At 44.2% G+C, this 23,938-nt stretch overlaps 1 protein-coding gene across 3 annotated transcripts in view; it reads left to right on the forward strand.

Annotated features, from left to right (window-relative positions):
• Positions 1-23,938, forward strand: part of VMP1 (vacuole membrane protein 1) — a 112,174-nt gene that overhangs the window by 54,470 nt on the left and 33,766 nt on the right. For all 3 annotated transcript variants that reach the window (XM_053367062.1, XM_053367060.1, XM_053367061.1), the window contains exon 8: positions 18,999-19,079. In XM_053367062.1, coding sequence (XP_053223037.1) covers positions 18,999-19,079 — 81 coding nt within the window. The remainder of the gene's footprint in view (positions 1-18,998; positions 19,080-23,938) is intronic.

The raw sequence follows: 23,938 nt of genomic DNA on the forward strand, positions 1-23,938 counted from the left end.
CTTGGCATTCAGAGGCATGCTGCCTCTAACAGTGGAGGGAAGATCACAGCCATAGATAGCCTTGTCCTACAGGAATTTGTCTTTTAAGACCATCCAGATTATTTGTACCCAACTAAGTTTTACCCAGTGGGACGCGGGTGGCGCTGAGGTTTAAACCCACAGAGGACTTGCCGATCAGAAGGTCGGCGGTTCGAATCCCTGTGATGGGGTGAGCTCCCGTTGCTCGGTCCCTGCTCCTGCCAACCTAGCAGTTCGAAAGCACGTCAAAGTGCAAGTAGATAAATAGGTACTGCTCCGGCGGGAAGGTAAACGGCGTTTCTGTGCGCTGCTCTGGTTCGCCAGAAGCGGCTTAGTCATGCTGGCCACATGACCCGGAAGCTGTACGCCGGCTCCCTCAGCCAATAAAGCGAGATGAGCGCCACAACCCCAGAGTCGGCCACGACTGGACCCAATGGTCAGGGGTCCCTTTACCTTTACCTTAAGTTTTACCCAGAGTCAACCCTTTGAAATGGACAGATCTGAGTTAGCCACGTCCATCTCTGAGTAAGACTAATGTTGGATACAAACCATGCATTTATTTATTTATTGCAAAGGATTATTCCTTTGTCGCCTCTGGGCAACGCTGCACCTACCTGGCTGCCTCAAGGGGGCTTGGGAACAAAAATGATCTTGGCACCCGCCTTGCGCCTGACGGGTTTGTTAGGCAACCAGCCCACATGTCTTAAATCACCCATTCACTGAACAAGCTTTTGCTTATCTGCTCTGTTTTTTTATGCGTACGAAAAGCTCGCAGCTCTTTCCTCAAGGCTGCAAAACGTAGCGTGAGAAGACACCCCAGAGTGACCGAGTAGCTTCTGGGCTTGCCAGTTACGCACGCAGCCGTTCCAGCTCTTCCTCCTGTTCCATTTGCCGCCCTCCCATCCCGTAAAATTAAAAAATATTTGGCAGTTGCCTTGTGCTACTATCAGTGGCCTGCTGTTTTGTTTACTCTCCCCAACCCTTTTTCCTCTCTCTCTCTCTCTCTCTCTCTCTCTCTCTCAATAACAAACTTAAGAGAGGGATTACGGCAACATAAACCTCAGAGAGCTTAAGGCAGGGCTGGGTGGTTAGGAATTATGGAGTGTCAGTTGTTACTAGGACCCAGGGCTGAGTTTTTCTTTTCTTTTTTCCCCTTTTCTTCCTTTGACTCCTCTGAACCTTTTGCTGGTTGTGGTTTGTCTGGCCCATCACATGATTTCTCAGCAAATTCCCCCTCCCCTCCATTTCCAGTAAACTGTTTGAGCAGGGATGAGTCAGGGTGAAACCAGTTTCCCTGTAACCACAGGACTTGTTTAAAGAATTTGTCAACGTGGACTCCAGAGGGCTGGGGTGGGTGGGGGTGTATCTCTTTCATTTTATTTTTCGTGCTTAGGTTTGTCACTCTTGGGGTTAATGTTGCGTCACGAGTCTCCCACCCCGGGACGGGCGACTTCCTGTCCAGGGGAGAATGAGATGGACGGAGCCTTTGCAAGGAGTTAAAAACGATGAACTCGGGAGTTCAGTAGGACCATCATGGAGTCCCTCCCTTCTAAGCTCTCGAAGCATTTCTTAGAGCTCTTGTGGGAACTGGCTTCCCTCCTCCATCTTTCTGCGGGGAGTTCCTCTTCTCCTCTTTGTTTCCTGCGACAGAAAGTACAAAGTGCGCTTGCCTCGCCCTTGCACCTTCGCTTTTGAGAACTTGGAAGGGTGCAGTAGGTGAACGGGCGCAAAGGTATTTTATAATTGCCTATCAGCAGGTGTAGCTGAAGCAGACTTAGTTTTCTGGCTACCTTGTTTATGAATTTGCTTTTTTCAAACGATTTTAGCAGTGTCAGTAGCAAACCCCCGACACAGCTTATGATTTGTTCATTCATTGCATTGTCCAGCCTTTTCCTCCAGGGAGCTCAGAGCCAGTGTGTCCATGGTTCTCTCCTTCCTCATTTCGTCTCCCACAACAACCCTGTAAGGCTGGGAGGCCGTGATTGGCCCACAGTCACCCAATGAAGAGCTTTGCAGCTGGGTTGGGATTTGAACCCTGGTTATCCCAGCCTGACCCTCCAGCCGCTGCACCACACTAGCTTATAGCCATGAGGTTCATTGGGAGACCACAGACCAATCACCGTCTTTCTCAGCCTAACCAACCTCGCAGGGTTGTTGTGGGGATAAAATGGAAAGGGAGAGAACCATGTATGCTGTTCTGAGCACTTTGGAGGACAAGGTGGGGTTTAAATAACAAATGAATGAATAATAGTGGGGAAAGGAAAGCTAGGTTAACGCTTTCCCTTTTCCAACACTCTTTCTGACGTCCCTAGAAGGCACTCGCTTCCTCTGAGACTGGGACCAAGGAGCTAGTTAGAATAGTCTTTTGCATATACTCAGTGAGATTTCTTTCTTTCAAACTTCTGTTTTCTTTGCAGAGTTAAAGTTCTCATCCTGCGCTGCTTTGCAAACCGCCTTGGAAACTCCCTTTTGTTTCCAAAGTGGTTTACTGTGTAGCTTTGCGGGTGTGTATCTGTGTGCTGTTCAACAAAATACGCATTCAGAGCCCATGAAACTAGTAACATGATTTTTGAATCTTGGCTCGAGAACTTCCTTGTCTCTACTCCCCCCCCCCCAAAAAAATGCTGGCCGTTTCTCTTGCTCTACGTAATTCCTCCCTGTAGCCAAGCTTCTGTTTATTAGCTAGCATACGAGTCTGCTCCAGTTGGCTTCTGAATTCTGTCCTCTCCCTCTTTCTTAAAAGGATCCTCCGGTTGCCAGACAAGAATGACTGTCGCTGCGACTTCTTCATTATTGCCCAGCAAATGGGCATGCTTAAAAATAGTTCATGAGCTTGTTTCACAAAAGAGGGAATTTGGGAAGACGATGGGAGGCTACCATGTTTGAGACAGAGGAAATATTGATATTATTTTCCCCTTCTGTTCCTCCCCACCCTGAAACGCAGGGGTTTGGATCCAACTCCAAAAGCCAGCCCTTTTCTGCCTCTTGGATCTTTCCCATCAGCCCTCTTTCCCACCCTCCTCATCAAATCAGCTTCCTTCCTTTATTAATTGTTCTTTTGCATCTGGCCTGTATTTCCTCAATGGGTGGCCACCGTGAGATCTGTGTGTGTGTTGTACATTCCAGGACCTTGAGGCATTCGTTTTGCTAAGGCACGGAGGAGTGGGTCTGTCTTAACCCTTTTCGCCCTTTGGGCCCAAAGCTCTGCACGAGACAAGCAGGCCTAGCTCTTGCTCAACGTCCCAGATTCAAAGCCCACTTGCCCCTTTAGACACGTTCAGTCTTATTGGGGTGGGGTCTCATGCGCCTGCTTTTCATGTAACAGGTACCAACAACTCCAGGAGTTTTTGGTGTCTACTCCAGGGGTCAGCAAACTTTTTCAGCAGGGGGCCGGTCCACTGTCCCTCAGACCTTGTGGGGGGCCAGACTATATTTTTTGGGGGAGGAGAAATGAACGAATTCCTATTCCCCAAAATTACCCAGAGATGCATTTTAAATAAAAGCACACATTCTACTCATGTAAAAACAACAGGCAGGCCCCACAAATAACCCAGAGATGCATTTTAAATAAAAGGATACATTCTACTCAAGTAAAAACACACTGATTCCCGGACCGTCCGTGGGCCAGATTTAGAAGGCGATTGGGCTGGATCTAACCCCCGGGACTTAGTTTGACTACCCATGGTCTACTCCCAGTCACCAAAACACCTTGCTGTTGGCATTCTGAGCACCACCATCATTTTCCAGTAACAATGCAAAACGATTTTTATTTCTGCAGTAGCATAGGGGCTAAGCCCTTATCAGTGGTATCAGTGGTACCTCAGGTTACATACGCTTCAGGTTACAGACTCCGCTAACCCAGAAATAGTGCTTCAGGCTAAGAACTTTGCTTAAGTGGTGCTTCAGGTTAAGAACAGTTTCAGGTTAAGAACAGACCTCTGGAACGAATTAAGTACTTAACCTGAGGGACCACTGTATAATGTTGCTTTTGCTAGGGAAGAGCTTTGGCTTGCTGCTTCCCCCACCCCCTACATATTTGCCTCCTCCACCCCCTCACTGGTTAACTTAACACACTTCACTTTGAACCCACCTTGAGCTACTTGCTCTGTGAATCACTAGTATTGGAAAGTTGGCGTGAAACACATCTTAAAGCCACTGTTTTAATAATCGACTCCTTCCCTCAAATAGGATGTTGCAGGAGGTGACCTCCTGCGGGGCGGCTGGCAAGGGAGGGGGGCTTGAAGACTCTGGGGAGCAGGAAGGTCAGTGCAGTGGCAGAATATGATGAATACAAGGCAGGGAAGAAAGAAGGTCCTGATTGAAATGGCTGGACTTTTGGCCAGATTCACACCATACATTGAAAGCACTGTGATGCCACTTTAAACAGTCGTGGTTTCTCCCTAAAAAATCCTGGGAGCCGCAGTTTACAAAGGTTGCTGACAGGAGATGAGGCCCAGGGCCTTCTTGGTAGTGACACCCGCCCTGTGGAACACCCTCCCATCAAATGTCAGGGAGATAAGTAACTATGCAACCTTTAGAAGACGTCTGAGGTTTCTTAATGTTTTATTATGTTTTTGTATATGTTAGAAGCCGCCCAGAGTGGCTGGGGAAAACCAGTCAGGTGGGCAGGGTATAATAATAATAATAATAATAAATAATTATAATAATAGCTTTAAATGTATATTGCAGAGGGGGCCTAAGTCAGAACAGGCCTGAAGTTGGAGAGTTATAGCCATGTGCTCAAGGTCTTAGGGAGTGGGGAGGGAGAGAGAGAGAGAGAGAAATGCAGATGGCAATTAAAAGTTAAGAAAACCCATCATGTGCTAAGCAAGGATTTTCCACGTCATTCTTTTTTTATAAATATATTAAAAAAAACAGCCCAACAAAGGTAACCTAACACCAGCTGGTCGTTTTATCTTTCCTTTCTCTCGCTCAAGACTGGTCAACAGGTGTGCGAGAGTTAACTGAACACTACCAGCTCGGGAACACTCCGTTCTTTTGCAGATTAGCCAAAGGAGTCTAGGAAGGAAAGGGGGGAAGGGGGGGTTACACACTCATTACTCAGCAGTTCTGCCGACAGCCGTCTCGCCTGTTAACTCGTCACTTGCCTGTTTAAACTTGGGAGAGCAGGGTGGGTTGGTTGGGTGGGGGAAACAGCTGCTAGCGTCTAAATGCGACTCATCCCCAAAAAATAATAAATCAAGGTCACAGCCTCGCACCTCCTAAAATGGCCCTTTCAAAACGGAAAAAAGGAGTGAAGATGTGAGTGGGGGGGGTGTTTCAAGAGCAAAATGAAAAATGAGAAGTAGTTTAGGGTGGTGGCAACAAAGAATTTTGAGTAGTTGAGCCGTGAAGTCCATGCATGGAATCTCATTCTTCCCACTACCCTGGCCACTGCCCATGCCAACGCTCAGTGAGGCAAGGCAGCTAATGGCGGTCCGATAAGTTTAGGAAAAGAAGAAGCTGCCTTAGATCTAGACTCAGATCAACAAGTCCACCTCACTCGGTATTTTTTAAACCTGTGTTTCTCAAACTTTTAAAACCAATGCCCCTTTTTAGCTAACATGGAAATTGCGCGCATCCCTTCAAACCCTGATTATTCAAATTTTCAAACGGATTGAAATTTCGTGACCTTGAATTATATTGCACATATTTTTTGGAAACACTCAACCCCAGCCGCACCCCTGTTGAGAAACACTGATTGGCCACAGCTCTCCAGGTTTGTAGACAGTGGTTATCTCCCAGCCCTGCCTGGAGAGGCCAGGGATTGAACTTGGGTCTGCAAAGCAAGCTTCCTATCATAGCAGAGGCCTGGTTTAAATATTCAGATCTAATAAGACCTTTGTTGCCATATTGCACCAGATCTCACCATCTGCCTGTTACCTGGTGGTGTTGCCTGCGTACTGACTTGGCGATGTGTTATATGCTGTGGCAAGGATCTTAAAGAACCAGGTGGCTCTCTCCTTCCACCCAGGGTGGCCTGAAGCTTGTGCTTTGCAACCAGCAGTCTTTATTTGATACTGGGCGAGTAGAGCTCCCAAGAGCAATTCTTAGCAAGGAGATGGTGGGATACCCTACTATCTAATTTCCAGGAATGAGAGCAGGAGTCTGTCCATATATGCCAGTCCTTGGGCATAGCCAAAGTCACTCTTTGGTTGCACATGCTGGTTTTAAGCAGGGAGGGTGCCCAGGACCTGAACCAGGGGGTGGCGGAGAGCTAGAAAATGTGGGGTAGGATAGTCACACCCACAGATGCAGCCCTGATAAAAAGGCTGGGTCCAGAAAATCCTTTTCCTCTCTCCTTTGCCCCACACTTCCTTTCATTGTCTCTCGGTTCGGTCTGCATGATTCGTCATTTTTGTCAATCAAATTCTTTTTTGATTCACCTCGAGTGCCAGGCCTTGTGGCCCTGGGCGGGACGGGGCACCAAGCAGGCATCAGTTGAAGGGGGAGTGGGCTTGCTTGTTGGTTCCATCGTTTTTTGAAAGGTTGAGGGAAAGCTCCCTTTTGACTCTGGCCATCACTGCTGCAATTGCTGCCGTAGGAATCTGCCTAACTAATCCTGGGTCAGACTGTTCGCCCCTTTAGCTCAGTATTTGCCCGCACAAACTGGCAGCTGCTCTCTTGGGTTTCAAGCAGGGTTCTCTCCTTACTTGGCAATGCTGGGGATTGAACCTGGGACCTTCTGCACTCAAAGCAGGTGCTCTGCCATTGAGCCACAGTCCTTCCCCATCAGACACCCCATCAGCTACCCTTTTCTCCATCTCTAGTGCTTCCCTGGAAAACCCCCCCCCCCATGCATAGTTGAAATAATATTTTCACAGTCTTTCTTTCTTTCTTTCTTTCTTTCTTTCTTTCTTTCTTTCTTTCTTTCTTTCTTATTCCCTACTTCTATCCTTGAATCTGTTTTGGTGGAACCGTTTCCAAAATAAAAAGATGCAATGAGGGAGGAATCGTGCTTGGAAAATTTAAACAGACTTTTATTACACCCCTTTATTCATATGTTGGGAATTGACATTTCTGTTTGAAATACTGTAACCCATTCATTATAATCCTCATTGCAATCAAAGAACCAGTTTATACAATGGGGGCACAATGACACCCATAGGAGGGGATGGGAGCTGAGAACTATATTGGGTTGTTTCCCTGCCCTTAAAGGAAAGGGAACGAGATTGCAATCCTCTGTTAGCCTTACTTGAGAGTAAGCCTCACTGAAATCAGAGGGGGGTTACTTCTGGAGAAGGCGTGTATGTGACACAGCACACATACATGTTAAACAGCTGTAACCCAGCGTGTCCAGATAGCTCAGTTGGTAAAGATTAGACCCTTAATCTCAAGGTTGTGAGTTTGAGCCCCGCGTGGGGCAAAAGATTCCTGCATCTTAAATTCTATGATTCGAGACAATGCCCAACTGCATTTATCGCCATGTGGATGGAGAGATTTAGATGGCTTTGAGTGGACAAATTCAGGGAGGAGAAGGCCATCTGCGGCCGCCAGCCATACTGCCTCCGTTCTCCCTCCACTGCCTCTGAATGGCGGCTGCTGAGAATTGCAGGTATGGAGAGCGCTGTTGCGCTCAAGTCCCGCTTGCAGGCTTCTGACAGGCATCCAAGTGTCTATTGTGAAGCCAGGATCCTGGACTAGACGGGCCGTTGGCTCGATCCATCAGGCTGTTCTTACATTCCTGTCCTAGAGCCATGTGATTCAGGTGGGTAAAACCAGAAGATGCTTCTTCGGCTGGGTCAATCATGGAGCATCCTTTTGTTATTTTCATTATCGCAATCATCACCGTGCAGAGGGGCTCTTCTTGTTCTTTTAATGAAGCAACATGTTCTGTTTATAGAGTTGGGCTGGGTGTGTTAACTCTGTGGGCAAAACATTTGCCAGCAGCTGCTGCCTTAGCTTCCCAATCTTTGCCCACATGAACGGGCTTGCCTTGAGTGACAGGCCTGTTTGCACCCGGTCCAGGTGATATAGCTGGGGGGGGGGTGAAGGCAGACAGAAAGTCAAAAGCAAACCTTTAAAATGCTGCCACTGGAAAGTTGGGTGTTGTGCAGAGCATGTTACATAAGGGATCAGGATCCAGTCCCTAGCATGGCTGCCGTGGAACTCCTGTCTGTACAGTCGGTTCACATAGCTGGGCTGCTAGATTGGCTTGTCTTCTATGAGCTGTGTGTGCCTCATAATATCCCCCATCCACCTCAAGTTCCACTACCGATTTCAAGAAAAGCACAGGTTGCAGAAGGGCAAAGCTCTCTCTTTGGCAGAAAGAGGACATTGTTCAGCGGGAGACCACCTGCCTTTCATTCAGACGGGTTTCCCTGTTGGATCACTGGCTTCCCCAATTTAAAAGGATCAGAAAAACAAGGTCCTTCTTTATCTGCACAATAATGGGGTAGGCTGGATCCTTGGCTCAACTTGGCACAAAATAACTTCCTGTGTTCCTAGTTTTTGTTGGGCGGGGGTCTGTATAAGCCACTCTTCCTCCAAAGGAACTCCTGGTTATGTACAACAAACATTTTAACACAAACGCCATAGCTCAGGGAGTAGAGCATGTGCTTTGTGTGTAGAAGGTTCCAGGTTTAATCCCTAATGACATCTCCAGGCGGGGCTGGGAATGTCCTTCTGAATCCCTGGGGAGCTGCTGCCAGGGATGGACCAATGGTGTAACTCGGTATAAAGGCAACTTCGTATGTTGTCTTATTGAGAAATCCCCTGATAAGGTTCTGAGGAGCACCAGTTTTTTCATAGAACACCATTCAAAGATACCCAACTCAGCTCTTTGCAGGGTGGGCAAGCTGGTATGTTTAGCAGCACGCCTCCCCCCCTTTCCCCTTTTTCTTCAAAGCACCTTAACAGGTGTGTGTGTGTGTGTGTGTGTTTAAGGCTTCAACTACTCACTAGATAAATGGAAACACAACATTTCCATCACTTCACGTTGATTTTTGTTTTTTTAAGACCACATTTGGAGAACCATGATGCGGAGGAGAAAATGCATCACTGTGGTTCTGCGAAGTCTTGCTCAAGAGCTAGCAGAGGAGCTCTTGTTGTCTACGCAGGAACGAAAAGTGGTGAATAAGAAAAAATACAGGCTGTAGCATATAAATTCCACTCGGCCGTGCAAAGGTCTTAAGGGGGGGAGAGCTTGTGGAAATGGAAGAACCTTCTCTGGCTGGTGGGAGAGTGGGATGTCGTTTTTCTTGCATGGCGCTCTTCTCAGTCGGCAGCACCCACACCTGTGAACAAAAAGCTTCTCGCACAGCGGTACTGCTGACTCTGACCCCCATAGCACACAGTGCCCAGGTAGAAGTAAGAACTGGGACTCCTGAAATCCAGACTCTGTAACTCCTTCTCCTGCAAATCTGCTTCCACCTATTCTTCTCTCCAACTCTGCCACTCTTTTACTCATACCCAGCTGTTTCCTCAACTGTCCAGGGTGGGGAGCCTATGGCCCTCCAGATGTTGTTGGACTACAACTCCCATTATCCCTGAGCGTTGTCCGTGCTGGCTAGAGCTGATAGGATTGGGAGTCCCTATGTCATATAGCCACATGGTGTAGTGGTTAAGAGCGGTGGACTCGTAATTTGGTGAACCGTGTTCACTTCCCTGCTCCTCCACCTGCAGCTGCTGGGTGACCTTGGGCCAGTCACACTTCTTTGAAGTCTCTCAGCCTCACTCACCTCACAGAGTGTTTGTTGTGAGGGTGGAAGGGAAAGGAGATTGTTAGCCGCTTTGAGACTCCTTAAGGGGAGTGAAAGGCGGGATATCAAGTCCAAACTGTTGTTGTTGTTGTTGTTGTTGTTGTTGTTGTTGTTGTTGTTGTTCTTCTTCTTCTTCTTCTTCTTCTTCTTCTTCTTCTTCTTCTTCTTCTTCTTCTTCTTCCACTTCTTTTTTTCCCTTTTGAGAGAGATCAGGCACCCCCAAACTCGGCCCTCCAGATGTTTTTGGATTACAGTTCCCATCATCCCTGACCACTGGTCCTGTTAGCTAGGGATGATGGGATTTGTAGTCCCAAAACATCTGGAGGGCCGAGTTTCGGGTGCTTGAGACAGACAGACAGACAGACAGATAGGCAGTGTTGAGCTCCGTGGACCCGATGGTCTGACTCAATTTAAGCCAGCATCCTTTATTCCTACGGAAGGGTCCTTCCTTCTCTTCAAAGACAGCACTTTTAGAAACTACATTTTGTTAAGGAATTAATGTGATTGTTCCACCACGGTCCCTGATTTTTGAGCACTTGATGATTTAGTTTTGATCCCGTTAATTCAAAGCCTTGGTGTGGGAAACAGCTAGACTAGGGGAAAAGAGAAGCTTTTCATACATTGTAAATGTGAGCTTGTGAATCGGTCCTTATTTCAACATCCTATTTTTTATTTTTATTTTGAGGGTGCCTATTCCCAGCACAGCTCTTGTGATCTGATGATTAATCCAATGAAGTAATAACTAATCATTTAACTATTCCCGGCCAGTTCATGCTTAGTGGCAGGAAGCCCTTTTCTAAGCCGACGAACAGTCATCCTTTTGCTAGGAATAAGGTTGAGCAAATAAGTTTATTTTTAAAAAATCATTACAATAGTGAAAATTAATCGCAGTAATCAGGAGGAAAGGAGAAGAAAGTCTAAATTCTTTAAAATGGGGAAAATAATGTTTTGCCCGTAAGTAACTTTAAAATCTCATATATAGATATATTTATGTCTCTTAAAATCTGTCAGGGATTACTAAAGTGTAACTGGATTGTTGCTTTCTTTAAAAAAAAACTTTCCCAAAGTGAATCTTCTTTTAGCCTCTTTGCCTTTTTTTGAAAATGGGATAAAAGTTGTGAAACTGACTGTTTATAGCATCTGAGAAATGAAACTGTGAAAACTCTTTTTGATTACTGCAGGTGGGATTTTGGCTTGTGTCTTTAAGCCAAATAAAAATTTCTCATTAAGGAAATCAAAGCTAGAAAATCCAAAAAAATCAATGTTCCAAATAATTTCAAAAGGTCTTTACTTCTGAAGCTCTATTTATTCACCTAATGTTTTCTACTCTAGTACTAATTAGAATCTCTGAATCTTCAGACCTTAACATGTTAGTAGTACTGCAGTATTCTTCTGTGATTATATATATATGTTTAAAGTTCATAAACAAAAAAATGCAGAATGAAATAGAGACAATCTCTGAGTGTTTGATAAAGGAAATAATTACTATTAATGCATAACCATTATTTGATTTATTTTATTTTAGCCCACTTGTTCACAGACTTTAAAAACTCTTAGCTGTTGCTTAGAATTTGATATAGGTTGTGTGCTCTTCCTAGAATATTTGAAAACTTTAAAGAAGTAATACTAACAAAACAAAACATAGAAAACAGTTTAAATTTTGCTAAGAACTGGTGTTCGGATTCACTAGGGCAAACTTGATTTTCTTTTTAACTAAGCGTTTTTGATCCCTTTTATAAATGAGGAACTTAGAAATAAAAATCATGTGCCCTTTTAATTCATTCTTTGATGTGTAGATAGCTGTCCATTACCTTTATCTTGAACATGTTTCCATGGGACTAATTCACCTTAAAATCCATGGTTCTTAACACCTTAGAAAATGCTTTTAGGATTGAGGTACCCTTTATCATGGGCTTTTCTCCAAATGTGGAAAACTTAGAAGTGCAATTCTTCATTTTTAAACAATCTCTTTTCTTTTGCACATCCTCAGACTATATTTTTTTTAGGTCTTTAGCAGTGTAGTTCCCCAAATTGCTTTGTCCCCTTTGCCAAAAAGGTTATAACATGAGTTGTGTGGAAGTCAAACAGAAATCCAGCCTGATTTTCCTGTACTGTAGCTCATACCTGTTTGGGTTTAATATCCAATAAATGTGGCGTTTTACTGTACAACCAAACCGGGGGGAAACTCTTCAGAACCCCCCCCCCCCAAAAAAATATTATTATTTTGCAAATGTTTCAGTAACGCAATGTGCTTTGTGCAATCGTTGGGGTGAAATGGGAACTGAAAACTTAATGCTCAGATCTACCATGGTAGCACAAACCAGAATAGGGAGACTTCTTATGAAATCGCAGTACAGATGGACATACTCTTCTTAGTTCACTTCTCCTTTATTTTCTTTTTCTCCTTCCCCCACCCCACCTCCCCTTCCTTTATATATATAAAAAAAATATGCTTCCAAGTCAGCAAAGAGGTAATAATACGCATGGAAGCCCCTCTCTCCCCAGTCACACATAACCTGTGTGTGAAAAGAAAGACAAACTGCAGTTTCCCACATCTAGCAGCTATGGTGGTGGCCCAAATCCAGAAGATTCAGATCTCCTAAATGCAGAAATCTTCCACCTTCCTGCTAGGAAGGGGCTTTCCCTGTCTTCGTTCCCAGTGATTTAATAATGGGGAGCTGTGTCGGCGGCTTTGTGCCCTAATTATAAATGGGGGTTTAAAACATACTTTTTTTAGAGGGCACCAAATAGAGTATCTCCCTTTGAATCGTGGATCTCTACCCGTCCCCGAAACTGGCATTTTTTGGGCAATTAGAAGTGGCTTTCCCCCTCCCAAGACACACTCTGGAACTTTGCTCCCCCAGCTAATTTATATATTATCAATTCATCACTCTCAGCAATGGCTGTTTGAGTGGTCCCTTCTAAATGGTACAAAGCTTTTGCCAAAAAGGAGTTGCAAATTCTCCTCTTTTTTGGGATACGTAAACACTCACACACCTTATAATTTTTAGCCAGAAGGGCAGAACACGTAATTAAACTTTGTTGTTGCTCCTGCTGCTCAAAATAATTCATAACTTCAAGCTAAATTTGGTTGACAGCTAATTCTTTTAAAGCATGCAATTAATTTCCCCCTTCTTTAGCTCGTTTTCACAATGCGTTATGAAATCAACAAATCATCTCTCCCCCTCCCCTTGAAAATTTCTTGCCAGCAAAATCTAGCCGTTGAAAACCATTAATATAAATGCACAACTTGAGGGATGAATGCACCATTCATGCACAAAATGCTAAAAGTCTTTGTCCTCAGATTGCACCGATGCAAGTATATTCCATATTGGCATCTGTAGATAATAGGCACTGAAAATGCCTTCCTGGAACAAACCGGAAATTTATCAGCACCCAGGTCTTTTCTGTTAAAAAAAATAAATTAAAATGTACTGTGTAATAAAACTGCTAATTCCTGGAAGTTTTCCAGCTATTTTTGGGGAAGAGTGATTTACTGACAAGGCTGTCTTTCAAACCTAATAAACACATTTTTTTAAATTTTATAATACTGGTCCTTATCTATATCTTTATATCTAGGACCCACAAAATTTCTGTGAATTTAAGTTGTTTTACACAGTTTTCATATTGGGTTTTAATTGTTGTAACCATGGGATCTTAGGATGAAGGGCAGATAACAAATTATAATCATTATCTATCTATCTATAATCTTAAACCAAGCACTCATGAAGACTAGGTAAATTGAAGCAAGATTTACATCAATGGTTCATTTAATAAGAAATTCCCATTTTTTAGAGTCAACTTACAAGGAATGTATGACAGCTGGTTTATCTTCAATCTAAAGCTGATGGAAATGGTACTATGTATGTGTAACATATTCTCTTTAGTTCTAGTGAGCTGTAAATAAGCTTTGAATAGGCAGAAATGTTTGAGCTTTGTGCAAAAACTCCTTTTTCTTTTTATTAGGACCTATTTTTGCTTTTGAATTTTTATGTTAAAAAATCCAGGCATTTGAACTGCACTGAATTATATATGAATCAGAGGAAAGGCTGTTGTTTTCTGTATATATTATTTTATTCCTTCATTTACTGTATTTACAATCATATTTATAAACTGCCAACTCATATTTTTTATGTTCAGAATAATCATTAAATTATAATTCTTAAAATAGATCTCAGTATGGGTGAATATATATATATATTTAAGGAGTTAAATGTGTTCTCATAATTACCTTCCCTATAAAGTTTGTCTTATCAGGCCTTTAAAAAAAAAGTCTTGAAATTAGCAGGCAAAACCTCTTTTTCAAACCATTTTAGAGAATGCATTTTAAATGTCGCCTAAAAGTAATAATTTAAACTGCTGTTTAATTAGCTCAAAAACCTGCTATCTAGTATTTTTTATATTGCATTTTTCAAACCAAGGTAAAACTTTGAAACTAGTTTTTGTTCAACAGACTTCCTAATCAGAGTCAAATGATGTGTATATTTTCTGGGATGATCACATTCTGTAAAAGCAGTTTTGCCACCCTAGAGTGTAACATCTGTGGAAAATCTGTATTACCAGATTTATTTAAATGAAGACTCACTCATAATTTTTATATTTGCTCCAGCCTTTAACGTAAAATATTGTACTATAACTATCTTTGTTCGAAACTAGCTTGATCCATTCAGACTCATTTTCATACTTTGTCGTATTTCTGTGCCTCTACATAAAATTAATATGTTTGGGAATGTCCATGCTTTTAACGTAAGATGGTTTGGAAAATTTTGCCACAGGACATTTCCATGAACGTGCTCCTTTCTTTTGCGTTGTATACAATATATTATTGTATTGCAGTACTAGATATTTGTAAGAATATAGTTGGGAACTTGGGGTGGGGGTGTAGGTTAAAAAATAAATAAAGTAAAACATGAGTCCTGTAACCATTGGTTGCTTTTGAAGTTCCCCAAAGCTGAGCTTCTATAAAGGCAAATGAGATGTAGGATTGCTGAGTGGCATGCCTATTGTAACTTGGATAGAAAGTTTAAGGGCTGCTGCCTTATTTAATTGGTCAGCATATAGACAAATCTCCCCACAACTTGAATTTGAAGTCTGGTCCTAAACTTGGGATTATTGTTCTCCATCAGTTAGTCTACTTTAGGTTTCCATTTACTAGAGGTCACCAACCTTCCTGAACCAATGGGCACGTCAGGAATTTTGAGAGGATGCTGTGGTCTCCATTCACAAAATGGCTGCTTTGGGTGGCATATCACAAAACGGCCGCCGTCAGAGCATGGCGCTACGCAAGATGGCTCCCACGCCGGAACAAGCAGAGAAAAAGGCAGGATCACAAAACGATCGGCCAACCCATGGATGGGAGAAACAGCACCTCCATCATCGACTGCCATATTGGCTTTGCAGAGACACCCCTTTTGCACCTCTCCTCTGTTCAGCATGGATGGGGTAAGGTGTCCAGTCTTGGCACCCATTGAAAAGCAGGCGTGAGGGTGGGTTCAGTGTTAGAAGAGGCTGAATCCTGTGCAAACAGGAACTGAGCAGGAATGGCAGTCATTGGGGCATGGCGGATTTTGAGGAGGTGGTAGCTGAGAGCTTTTGCAGGCTCCATAGGCATCGTATGGGCAACCCATGCCATATACCTTAGAAGCTGCCCCTTGTTTGATGTCCCAACATCCATTTGAGGATATTTTCCTCCTCGGGCGATCAGTGTTCCATCTCTGAACAGCAAGGGTGTTCTTGGTACAGGTTTTGCTACTCTGAAACGCTCAGCCTTTTGGGGTAAGCTCTCCCCATCAAGGATAATGTCCATCGCTTAAGGAGTTGGAGGGCTGCTGGTTCCAGCATCACACTTGAATGCCCTGATGACATCCGGTGGCTAAACATGCCTTTCACTAGCTTAGATTGCCTTAACAAATGGTGTTTCCCTGGCCATCCTGAGACCGGGGCTGCCCTTGGGTCTGCCTCAGGAGCGTCATTGGGTGGGGACATCCGGCCGGCAACATGTGGCGCCATTGTTAAAACATCTGCCCTGGCTCCCCATCCGTGACTCTAAAACTGCTTGTATAAATCTACAAAGCCCCTGAACAACTTGGGCCCACGGTACCTCAGGGACCAGCTGAGCCCTTATATCTCTGCTTGATCACTGAGAGCCTCTGCAGGCGTGTCATTGGCTGTTCCCAGAGCTGAGGTGTAGCTCATTTGACATCAAATGGGGTAACTGTGCCCCTGAAGGACCAGGTGCGCAGCCTGGGAGTCATTTTGGACTCACAGCTGTCCATGGAGGCGCAGGTTAACTCTGTGTCCAGGGCAGCTGTCTACCAGCTCCACCTGGTACGCAGGCTAAGACCCTACCTGCCCGCGAACTGTCTCGCCAGAGTGGTGCATGCTCTAGTTATCTCACGCTTGGACTACTGCAACGCGCTCTACGTGGGGCTACCTTTGAAGGTGACCCGGAAACTGCAATTAATCCAGAATCTGGCAACTAGACTGGTGACTGGGAGTGGCCGCCGGGACCACATAACACCGGTTCTGAGAGATCTGCATTGGCTCCCAGTACGTTTCCGAGCACGATTCAAAGTGTTGGTGCTGACCTTTAAAGCCCTAAACGGCCTCGGTCCTGTATACCTGAAGGAGCGTCTCCACCCCCATCGTTCAGCCCGGACACTGAGATCCAGCGCCGAGGGCCTTCTGGCGGTTCCCTCATTGCGAGAAGTGAGGTTACAGGGAACCAGACAGAGGGCCTTCTCGGTAGTGGCGCCCGCCCTGTGGAACGCCCTCCCATCAGATGTCAAAGAGATAAATAATTACCTGTCATTCAGAAGACATCTTAAGGCAGCCCTGTTCAGGGAAGTTTTTAATATGTAACGCTGTACTGTTTTTAACACTGATTGGGAGCCGCCCAGAGTGGCTGGGGAAACTCAGCCAGATGGGCGGGGTATAAATAATAAATTATTATTATTATTATTATTATTATTATTATTATTATTATAAGCATGAAACAGAGATTTCGGTATCATCGACCCAGGCCTGCCAGCAGAGACTCAGCAGGTGCCTTCTGTTTCAGCTATGAAATGCCTACTGAAAACTTTCCTATTCTGCCAGGCTTATTCAGGCAATAATACATCTTTCAGGCAAGAGTACATCTTTCCATAATAGTAAACCTGTGTGTGTGTGTGTGTACATATACATATACAGTGAACGCTCGGGTTGCGAACGTGATCCGTGCAGGAGACACGTTCGCAACCCGCAGCGTTCACAAACCACAGTGTTAGCAACCCGCAGCGGCACATCTGCGCACGTGCAGGTTGTGATTTGGCGCTTCTGCGCATGCGCGACCGCCAAAACCCAGAAGTAACCCGTTCCAATACTTCTGGGTTTTGGCACGTACATAACCCGAAAAATGCAACCTGAAGCGTCTGTAACCTGAGGTATGACTGTACATATACACATTACACACACACACATTATATATATATAAAATACAATAAAGGAGTGTGCGTTAACAGGGCTTTCTTGGCTGTGCTCCCTCTTCTAAGGAATTACCTCCCCAGTGAAGCCCCTCAGCCTGGCTCTTTCCTCAGTGAAAAATGAGTTTAAACCTTCTTCTGTATCACCAGTCATTAGTTACCCTTCTGCTGCTGTGCTGCTGGCTGGTTGTAGTTTTTGGTGGGTTTTATTTGCTTGTTTAAACATGAAGTTGTTTTATCGAAATTTATGACCGTTCTAATTGCTTTTAAGTGACTTGATGACTTTAAGCGACTTGCGCTCTTGTCAGCTGTCCTTCCATTGGTTATAAATACAATAACATAAGTTACATATTTGCATCTTCCAGAGGCCATGTTTCAAAAAAATGTTCTGTTTGGGATTAATAAGGGTTTCTTTTCATTCCACATTTGTTAAAAATTGTGTGTGTGTGTTGCATATTTATTTAATATCATGGCAAAAATACAGCTTACATAAGTTCTTTTTTAATGTCATGTTATTTGCAGTAATGTGATGTCTTCAGCCCAGATCTTGAGCCCTTTTATTTGAATCAGGTGGCGTTTCTTTCTTGCTCTGTTAAATCTGCCAACATGAGATTCCACGTTCTGTGTTTGTAAGAAATCAGTCTTTTAGTGTGGCAGCCCCAACACTGTGGAACTCACTGTCTATTGACATCAGGCAGGATCTCATCATCACCTTCTAAAAACAGTAACCTATCCAGACATGTAGGCACGTGTTTCAATCTCGTGGTTAGCTTATCGTTGATTTAAATTATTTTAGTTACATGTAGGTAGCCGTGTGGGTCTGCCATAGTTGAAACAAAATTTAAAAATTCCTTCCAGTAGCACCTTAGAGACCAACTAAGTTTGTTAAAGCTCATACCAATAACAAACTTAGTTGGTCTCTAAGGTGCTACTGGAAGGATATTTTTTGTTTGTTTGTTTAAATTATTTTGTGTGTGTTTTAAATAGCTGTGTTTAACTTTTTTCCTGATTGTTGCATTGTTTTATTCTATCTGTAAACCGCTTCAATGTTTTGTTTACAATTAAATGGTATATACATTTTATGATTTTTTTTTTTTAAGGGTGGGGGGAACCCAGCTCCTTGCTATTTCCTCTGACAATGGCTCCCCAATATTTTGGGCAGGTCCATTTTTTCCTGTAACCAGAAAGTGCCAAGGGATAATAAAGGCTGGTCCTTTCTGCTTGCCAAGCGTATGTCCTGCCACCAAACCACAGTCAGGAGTTATTAGCGTTTTGAGTGGGGCTGTGGAGGGCTTTTTTATGGAAAAATCCTGGCTTGTAACCCTTACCTTCCGGAAAAGAAAGCCATGTTCACACCTTTTCTAATTGCAGTTAATTGTGTTTTTATGATTCTCTAAAGACTTAATGGCCGTGATGCCAACTCCAGCTCAGGTGTGTGTGGAGGGGAGAGATCCCAAGGGAGGTGTTCCCCCCCTTGAGTGATGAACATTACCTGTCTGTGTCACAAAAGTTCGAAAGGGTCACTAGCAGGAAGAGCTGCAAATGAGCATCTGGGATTTTTCAGCGTTTTCAATCTGAATGAGCCCACCGGATGTCTGGTTCACCAGTGTGTCAGTTTTATGTCCTCTTTCTCGCTTAATAAAGGCTTTTTTAAAATTATTAAACACACTTGCACAATGCAGGGTGGGAAGGGAGATGTGAGAAAGGCTGTGAAATCCTGTGGGCTTGGAAAAATAAACTCCCCAGCCCTGGTTGATTATTTCCTCCCCCTTTCCCCATCTCTGGTTACTTAATTTGTTGTTTTCTTCGTTCACAGGACTTTGCCTCCCGTGCTAAGCTGGCAGTCCAGAACCTTGTGCAGAAAGTGGGCTTTTTTGGAATCCTGGCATGTGCTTCAGTAAGTCCTTATTCCTTCTCTTCAATGAATGTATGGATGGGTTGAAATTGTCCCCTTCCACCTTCCACGCCCAGCTTTCACCACCCGTTCCACCTTTCCCAGCAAGGAACTCACAGCTGTCTTATGTGCTTTTCATTATTATTCATCATATCGTCATATTCTAATCCTTCTTTTCAGACAAAGATTGCCCTTCAAAGTGGGTCTTATCAATTTTAAAAAATCAAAATACGGAGATGAAGGGCAGACTCTGAGATTTTCAAACTTAATAAAAAGAGAACACACACACGACAAGGAGTGAAGGAACAAGGCAGAGAAGGGTGGTTGGTTTGATGATGCCCAAGCAATAGGCCAAGCTGAAAACAAGCATTTTATATTAAACCACTGAGGTTGCACAGGGATGTGCAGGCAGTGAATAAAGACCATGGGCTTGAAAGGACTTGCAGATGGAAAATGCGCTTACAAGGTGAAAAAAATAATAATTAGGAATTATGAGCCTCAGCAATAATGAGCATGTACAGAGTGCACCTCCCCTGCCAGTGAGGAACCGCTGTATTTAATGAGATGTTATTTTTACATTTTATACTTTCTGGTCATGGTGATTGATGGGGAATAAATGTTGGTTACATTTTGATATTTCTTGACTCTTGTTTTCATTTACGTTCCCAAGAGTTTGGGTTGGGGTCGATGGCAACTCAGGGAGTTTGGGGAACCCTGAATTAAGGCCATTGCTGGTGTGTCTTAGACAGAGGTATTGCAATGGGCCCTGAAGCCCTTGTCAGGCGTCAAAGACTAGATTGTGCCTCCCTTCCTTTCCTTTCCAGAGCCTGGTGGCAATTGCTAGTTGGAATCAGAGCATCCTTTCTCCCTGGGAAGGGCCTCCTCTATTTCTTTTCGACAACTATTCCCTTTTCTCATAGGCTATCATTGGCTGCTTACCACAACAGCTATATTCTGCCTCTTCAGTTGGAAGCAACCTACCGCTGAGAGTCACAAATGGGAATACATGTCACAGCCTGCAAGCTTCCCTGAAGAAGCATTTGGTTGGCCACTGTGAGAACAGGAAGCTAGACTAGATGGGCCACCTGACCTGGTCCAGCAGCCAGAACATCTTCTGATGTTCTTACCCTTTCCATGCTCTAGCAGGTTGCTCCTGGGTGCCAATCTGGCCTTGTTGAACCAAGGCTTCCCTTCCCCACTTTGTTGGGTGGGGTACCGCAATTAAGGAATGCCCGGTGTGATTTGTTTAGTTGCGAGATTTGGTCCAAGTCCGAACAGACGTGTTGCATTGTCCAACTTGGCTGTGTACAGCCAGTAGATTTTATGGTGGTCTGGACTGACAATGTGGAGAAAGTTATAAAAGTCCTGGTGGGACGTCACGTCCTGTCTAGGAGTCCAGATGAAAAAGAGGTGTTAACGGTGTTATCTCAGATTAAAAAAAGAGAAGCTTTTTGGGAGGGTTGTAGTTGATAAAGCTTCATTCTAAGTGAGCCATGATGATGTTGGCATAATTTGCGGCCCATAGCAGTACACCGTTCTGAAGGTCCGTGCACTTCCCCAAAGCTAAAGTAATTGTGGTTAGTTTTGAGGTTCTTATATTAATTTACTAGGTGCTGAACAGCTTGAGTCCAGGATAACTTAAGGATTGCTTATATATATATAACTTAAGGATTGCCCAGTCACTGGGGTCTTCAGGGACGTGACAGTGGTCTCTTGCGGCTCAGAAAACACGTTTCATATTTGTTGTTGTTGTCACTCAGACACACATTTCTGTTTATTTATATTAAATGTGTATACTGCCCAGCTGAGATCGGACGTTAAGTAGTTTTCTCAGAACTTCTGTGGTGTCCCATAGGTAACTTGGTTTGGGAAACGGAGTCTATATAGCCAAATATGTTAAAAACAATACCTCATACGTTCACACAGCAGACAATGCTGTTAAATTAGAATTAAAACGGCACCACCCATGCTTAGTATTCTGTCGAAAGAACCAGAGTTATTTGTCCTTAATTGCTCTATTCCCAAGATGGTCTTTAGAGTGGTTTACAGCTTTCTTGGTTATGGATGCATACAGTATCATGTTAACCGAATTAGTTGTGAAGTTTGTGTTCTGAGCTATAAAAGAGACATAAGAAACTTTTACAGAATTGTTAAAAGTGTACTGGTTTTGATTTTGTCCTAACCGTGTTTAAATTCTTAACAATTAAGCCTGTAACTGTTGGTGAACTGCCTTGTATTTCTGAGTTTCTTTCCCCCACATTGTTTGGAGTTACATATTTATTTACTTTTTTTTTAATTTGGGCTGCCTGTGGATTGTCAGTAAGCAAGGACTTCATCTCGGTCCCAGTCCTGAAATCATCCCCAAAGGGCACAGTCTTGCAGGTTGAGTTGGCAATTGCTAACTGCGTGTATATCTTGTTAGCGCTCTGCATTGCGACATCTACCCAACCAGAAGGTGTTGGTTTTTTTAATGACAGCCTTACAATACACAAATTCATGAAACGACCAGTGGCAAGGAACTTGTGTCTCTCTAGATGTTACTAAACTACGACTCCCAGCATCCCTGCCCATGGGCCATTCTTGCTAGGGCTGGGGGGAGCTGCAGTTCGGCAACCCTCTAAAGGGCCAAAGGCACCCCCCCCTCAAAAAAACCCTGACTGAAATAAACTTGTCCCAAGACATAGAGGACTTTGTATATCATTAGTAACACCTTGAATCAGTACACCCCAAGTGTAAATTCTTGATTTCCTAATAAAACAGCAGTATGAGGAATTTGAATCATTTGTAAATTAACCTTATGACTTTTTATAACATTGGGTCATGATACAGTGGTGCCTCACAAGACGAAATTAATCCGTTCCGCAAGTTTTTTCTTCTTGCGAGTTTTTCATCTTGCGAAGCACGGTTTCCCATAGGAATGCATTGAAAATCAATCAATGCGTTCCTATGGAGACCGTCCGGGGACAGAGGGGAAGCGCCGCACAACTTCCCCTCTGTCCCCGGACCTGTTTAAAGCAAGGGGCGGCGGGGAGAAGATTGCTTCTCCCCGTTGCCTGCCCCGCAATCTCCCTCTGTCCCCTCTTTTGAAGCAAGGGGCGGCAACGGGGAGAAGATCGCTTCTCCCCGTTGCCGCCCCTTGGTTCAAAAGGGGTCCGGGGAGAGAGGGGAAGGCGCGCGCACCTTCCCCTCTGTCCCCGGAGATTGCGGGGCTGGCAACGGGGAGAAGCGATCTTCTCCCCGCCGCCCCTTGCTTCAAAAGAGGTCCGGGGACAGCGAGGAAGACGCGCTGCGCTTCCCCGCTATCCGCGGAGCTTGCGGGGCAAGCTTCGTTTTGCGAAGCAAGCCCATAGGGAAATGTGTCTTGCGAAGCGGCTGAGAAAACGAAAAACTCCTTCGTCTAGCGAGTTTTTCGTCTTCCGAGGCGTTCGTCTTGCGGGGTACCACTGTAGAATAATCTCTGTTCAGGGTTATGACAGAAATAGTTGGAGGGCAAAAAATAGAAACCTTTCCGCACTTGTTTTGGTCTTTCAGCTGGCTAAACCCGTTTTATTTTGATTTTACTTATTTTATGTTTCTATGTTTTCTGTTTCATTTTAAGATCTCTTTGTTTTATTTTTTGGGAACCGTGCTGTAATGGGAATTGGGGGTTGCTCGTACGTAAGTTGCCACCACTCTCGGCGAGGTTGCCTGGATAAACCTTCCCCTGGCTGGACAGCCCTGATTCCGCGTCTGTCTCAGTCACTGGCAGAATCCGTCAGTGGGCGTTTCCTGAACTTCTTCCAACATAAAAGTTCCTTGATGGATAGTCTCCGCCTAGCCTCCCTGCGCGGAAGTCTTCTGCGCAGGGTGGGTGTGGGCAGTGGAGGACCTGTACTCTCCTCGCTAGTCTCTGGTGAAGAGTCCTGGAGCCAACTCTCCGAAGCCCGCCTCTGCCCGCCTTTCTCCCTGGTGTAACGCTGATTTCCTTCCCCGGTAGCTGAGTCCCCTCCTTTCCTGCTGGGACCTTCTCCGGCATCGCTTGGGAGCCCTTCCTCCACTCCTGGCTGCGATGGCAGTTCCCTGACACGTGCCATTCAGATTCCCAGGATGACACCAACCTAACAGCATTTTGGAGCAGATTTGGAAGCATACACATTAAAGCCTAAAGAAATGTACTTTAGAAAGCTTTTCGGCCTGATCCATGTCTAGCAGCTCATTTGAGTCACTCAGTTCAGGCCTTCGTTGCATTAGAGATGCTGGATCTGACTCACCAGCTTTCAGTCACCCTCGCATGAGGCATCTTTCAGTAAGCTGACTTGAGCTGAAGTAAGCTCAATATAACTGGAAATCATGGGGTAGGAGGGAGAGAAAGAGATTTAAACTGCCCTTGTCTGCCTCCATTTTTACTTTTTTTCTGTGTGCTTGTTAAATTATCTGCTAACTCATGGCCTGCTTTGGTAAAAAAAAAATTCCCTTCATTATGACATTATGTTGCCCCTGTTGGCTTTTAAAAGTTTAATGTGCCGTAAGATGTTTTATAGGAAGCTATTAATAGATGGAACAAAATAAATAAATGTAGTAATTAAGCAGCAGCTATTTTCCCCTCTTTTTTGTGAGATGCCTTTTGTGCGGAAGGGCACCTAAGCAGTTCAATTGTATTGCTTTGCTTTTTTTGTGAAGGAAAGTGAGTCAGACTCTGCGCTTTCGTGAAATTCTCATTTTCAAAATATTATTATTTCTCATTATTGTTATTGCTGCATTAGTTTATATCCCCTTCTTCCTCTGAGGGCCTCAGCGGTGGCCTTCTCTCTCTCCTCATCATTTTATCCTAACAACAAACCTATGAGGTAGCTTAGTCTGAAAGATAGCTGTGGGCATAAGTT

Source organism: Podarcis raffonei, chromosome 15 (genome assembly GCF_027172205.1).
Source record: "Podarcis raffonei isolate rPodRaf1 chromosome 15, rPodRaf1.pri, whole genome shotgun sequence".
Taxonomy (NCBI): domain Eukaryota; kingdom Metazoa; phylum Chordata; class Lepidosauria; order Squamata; family Lacertidae; genus Podarcis; species Podarcis raffonei.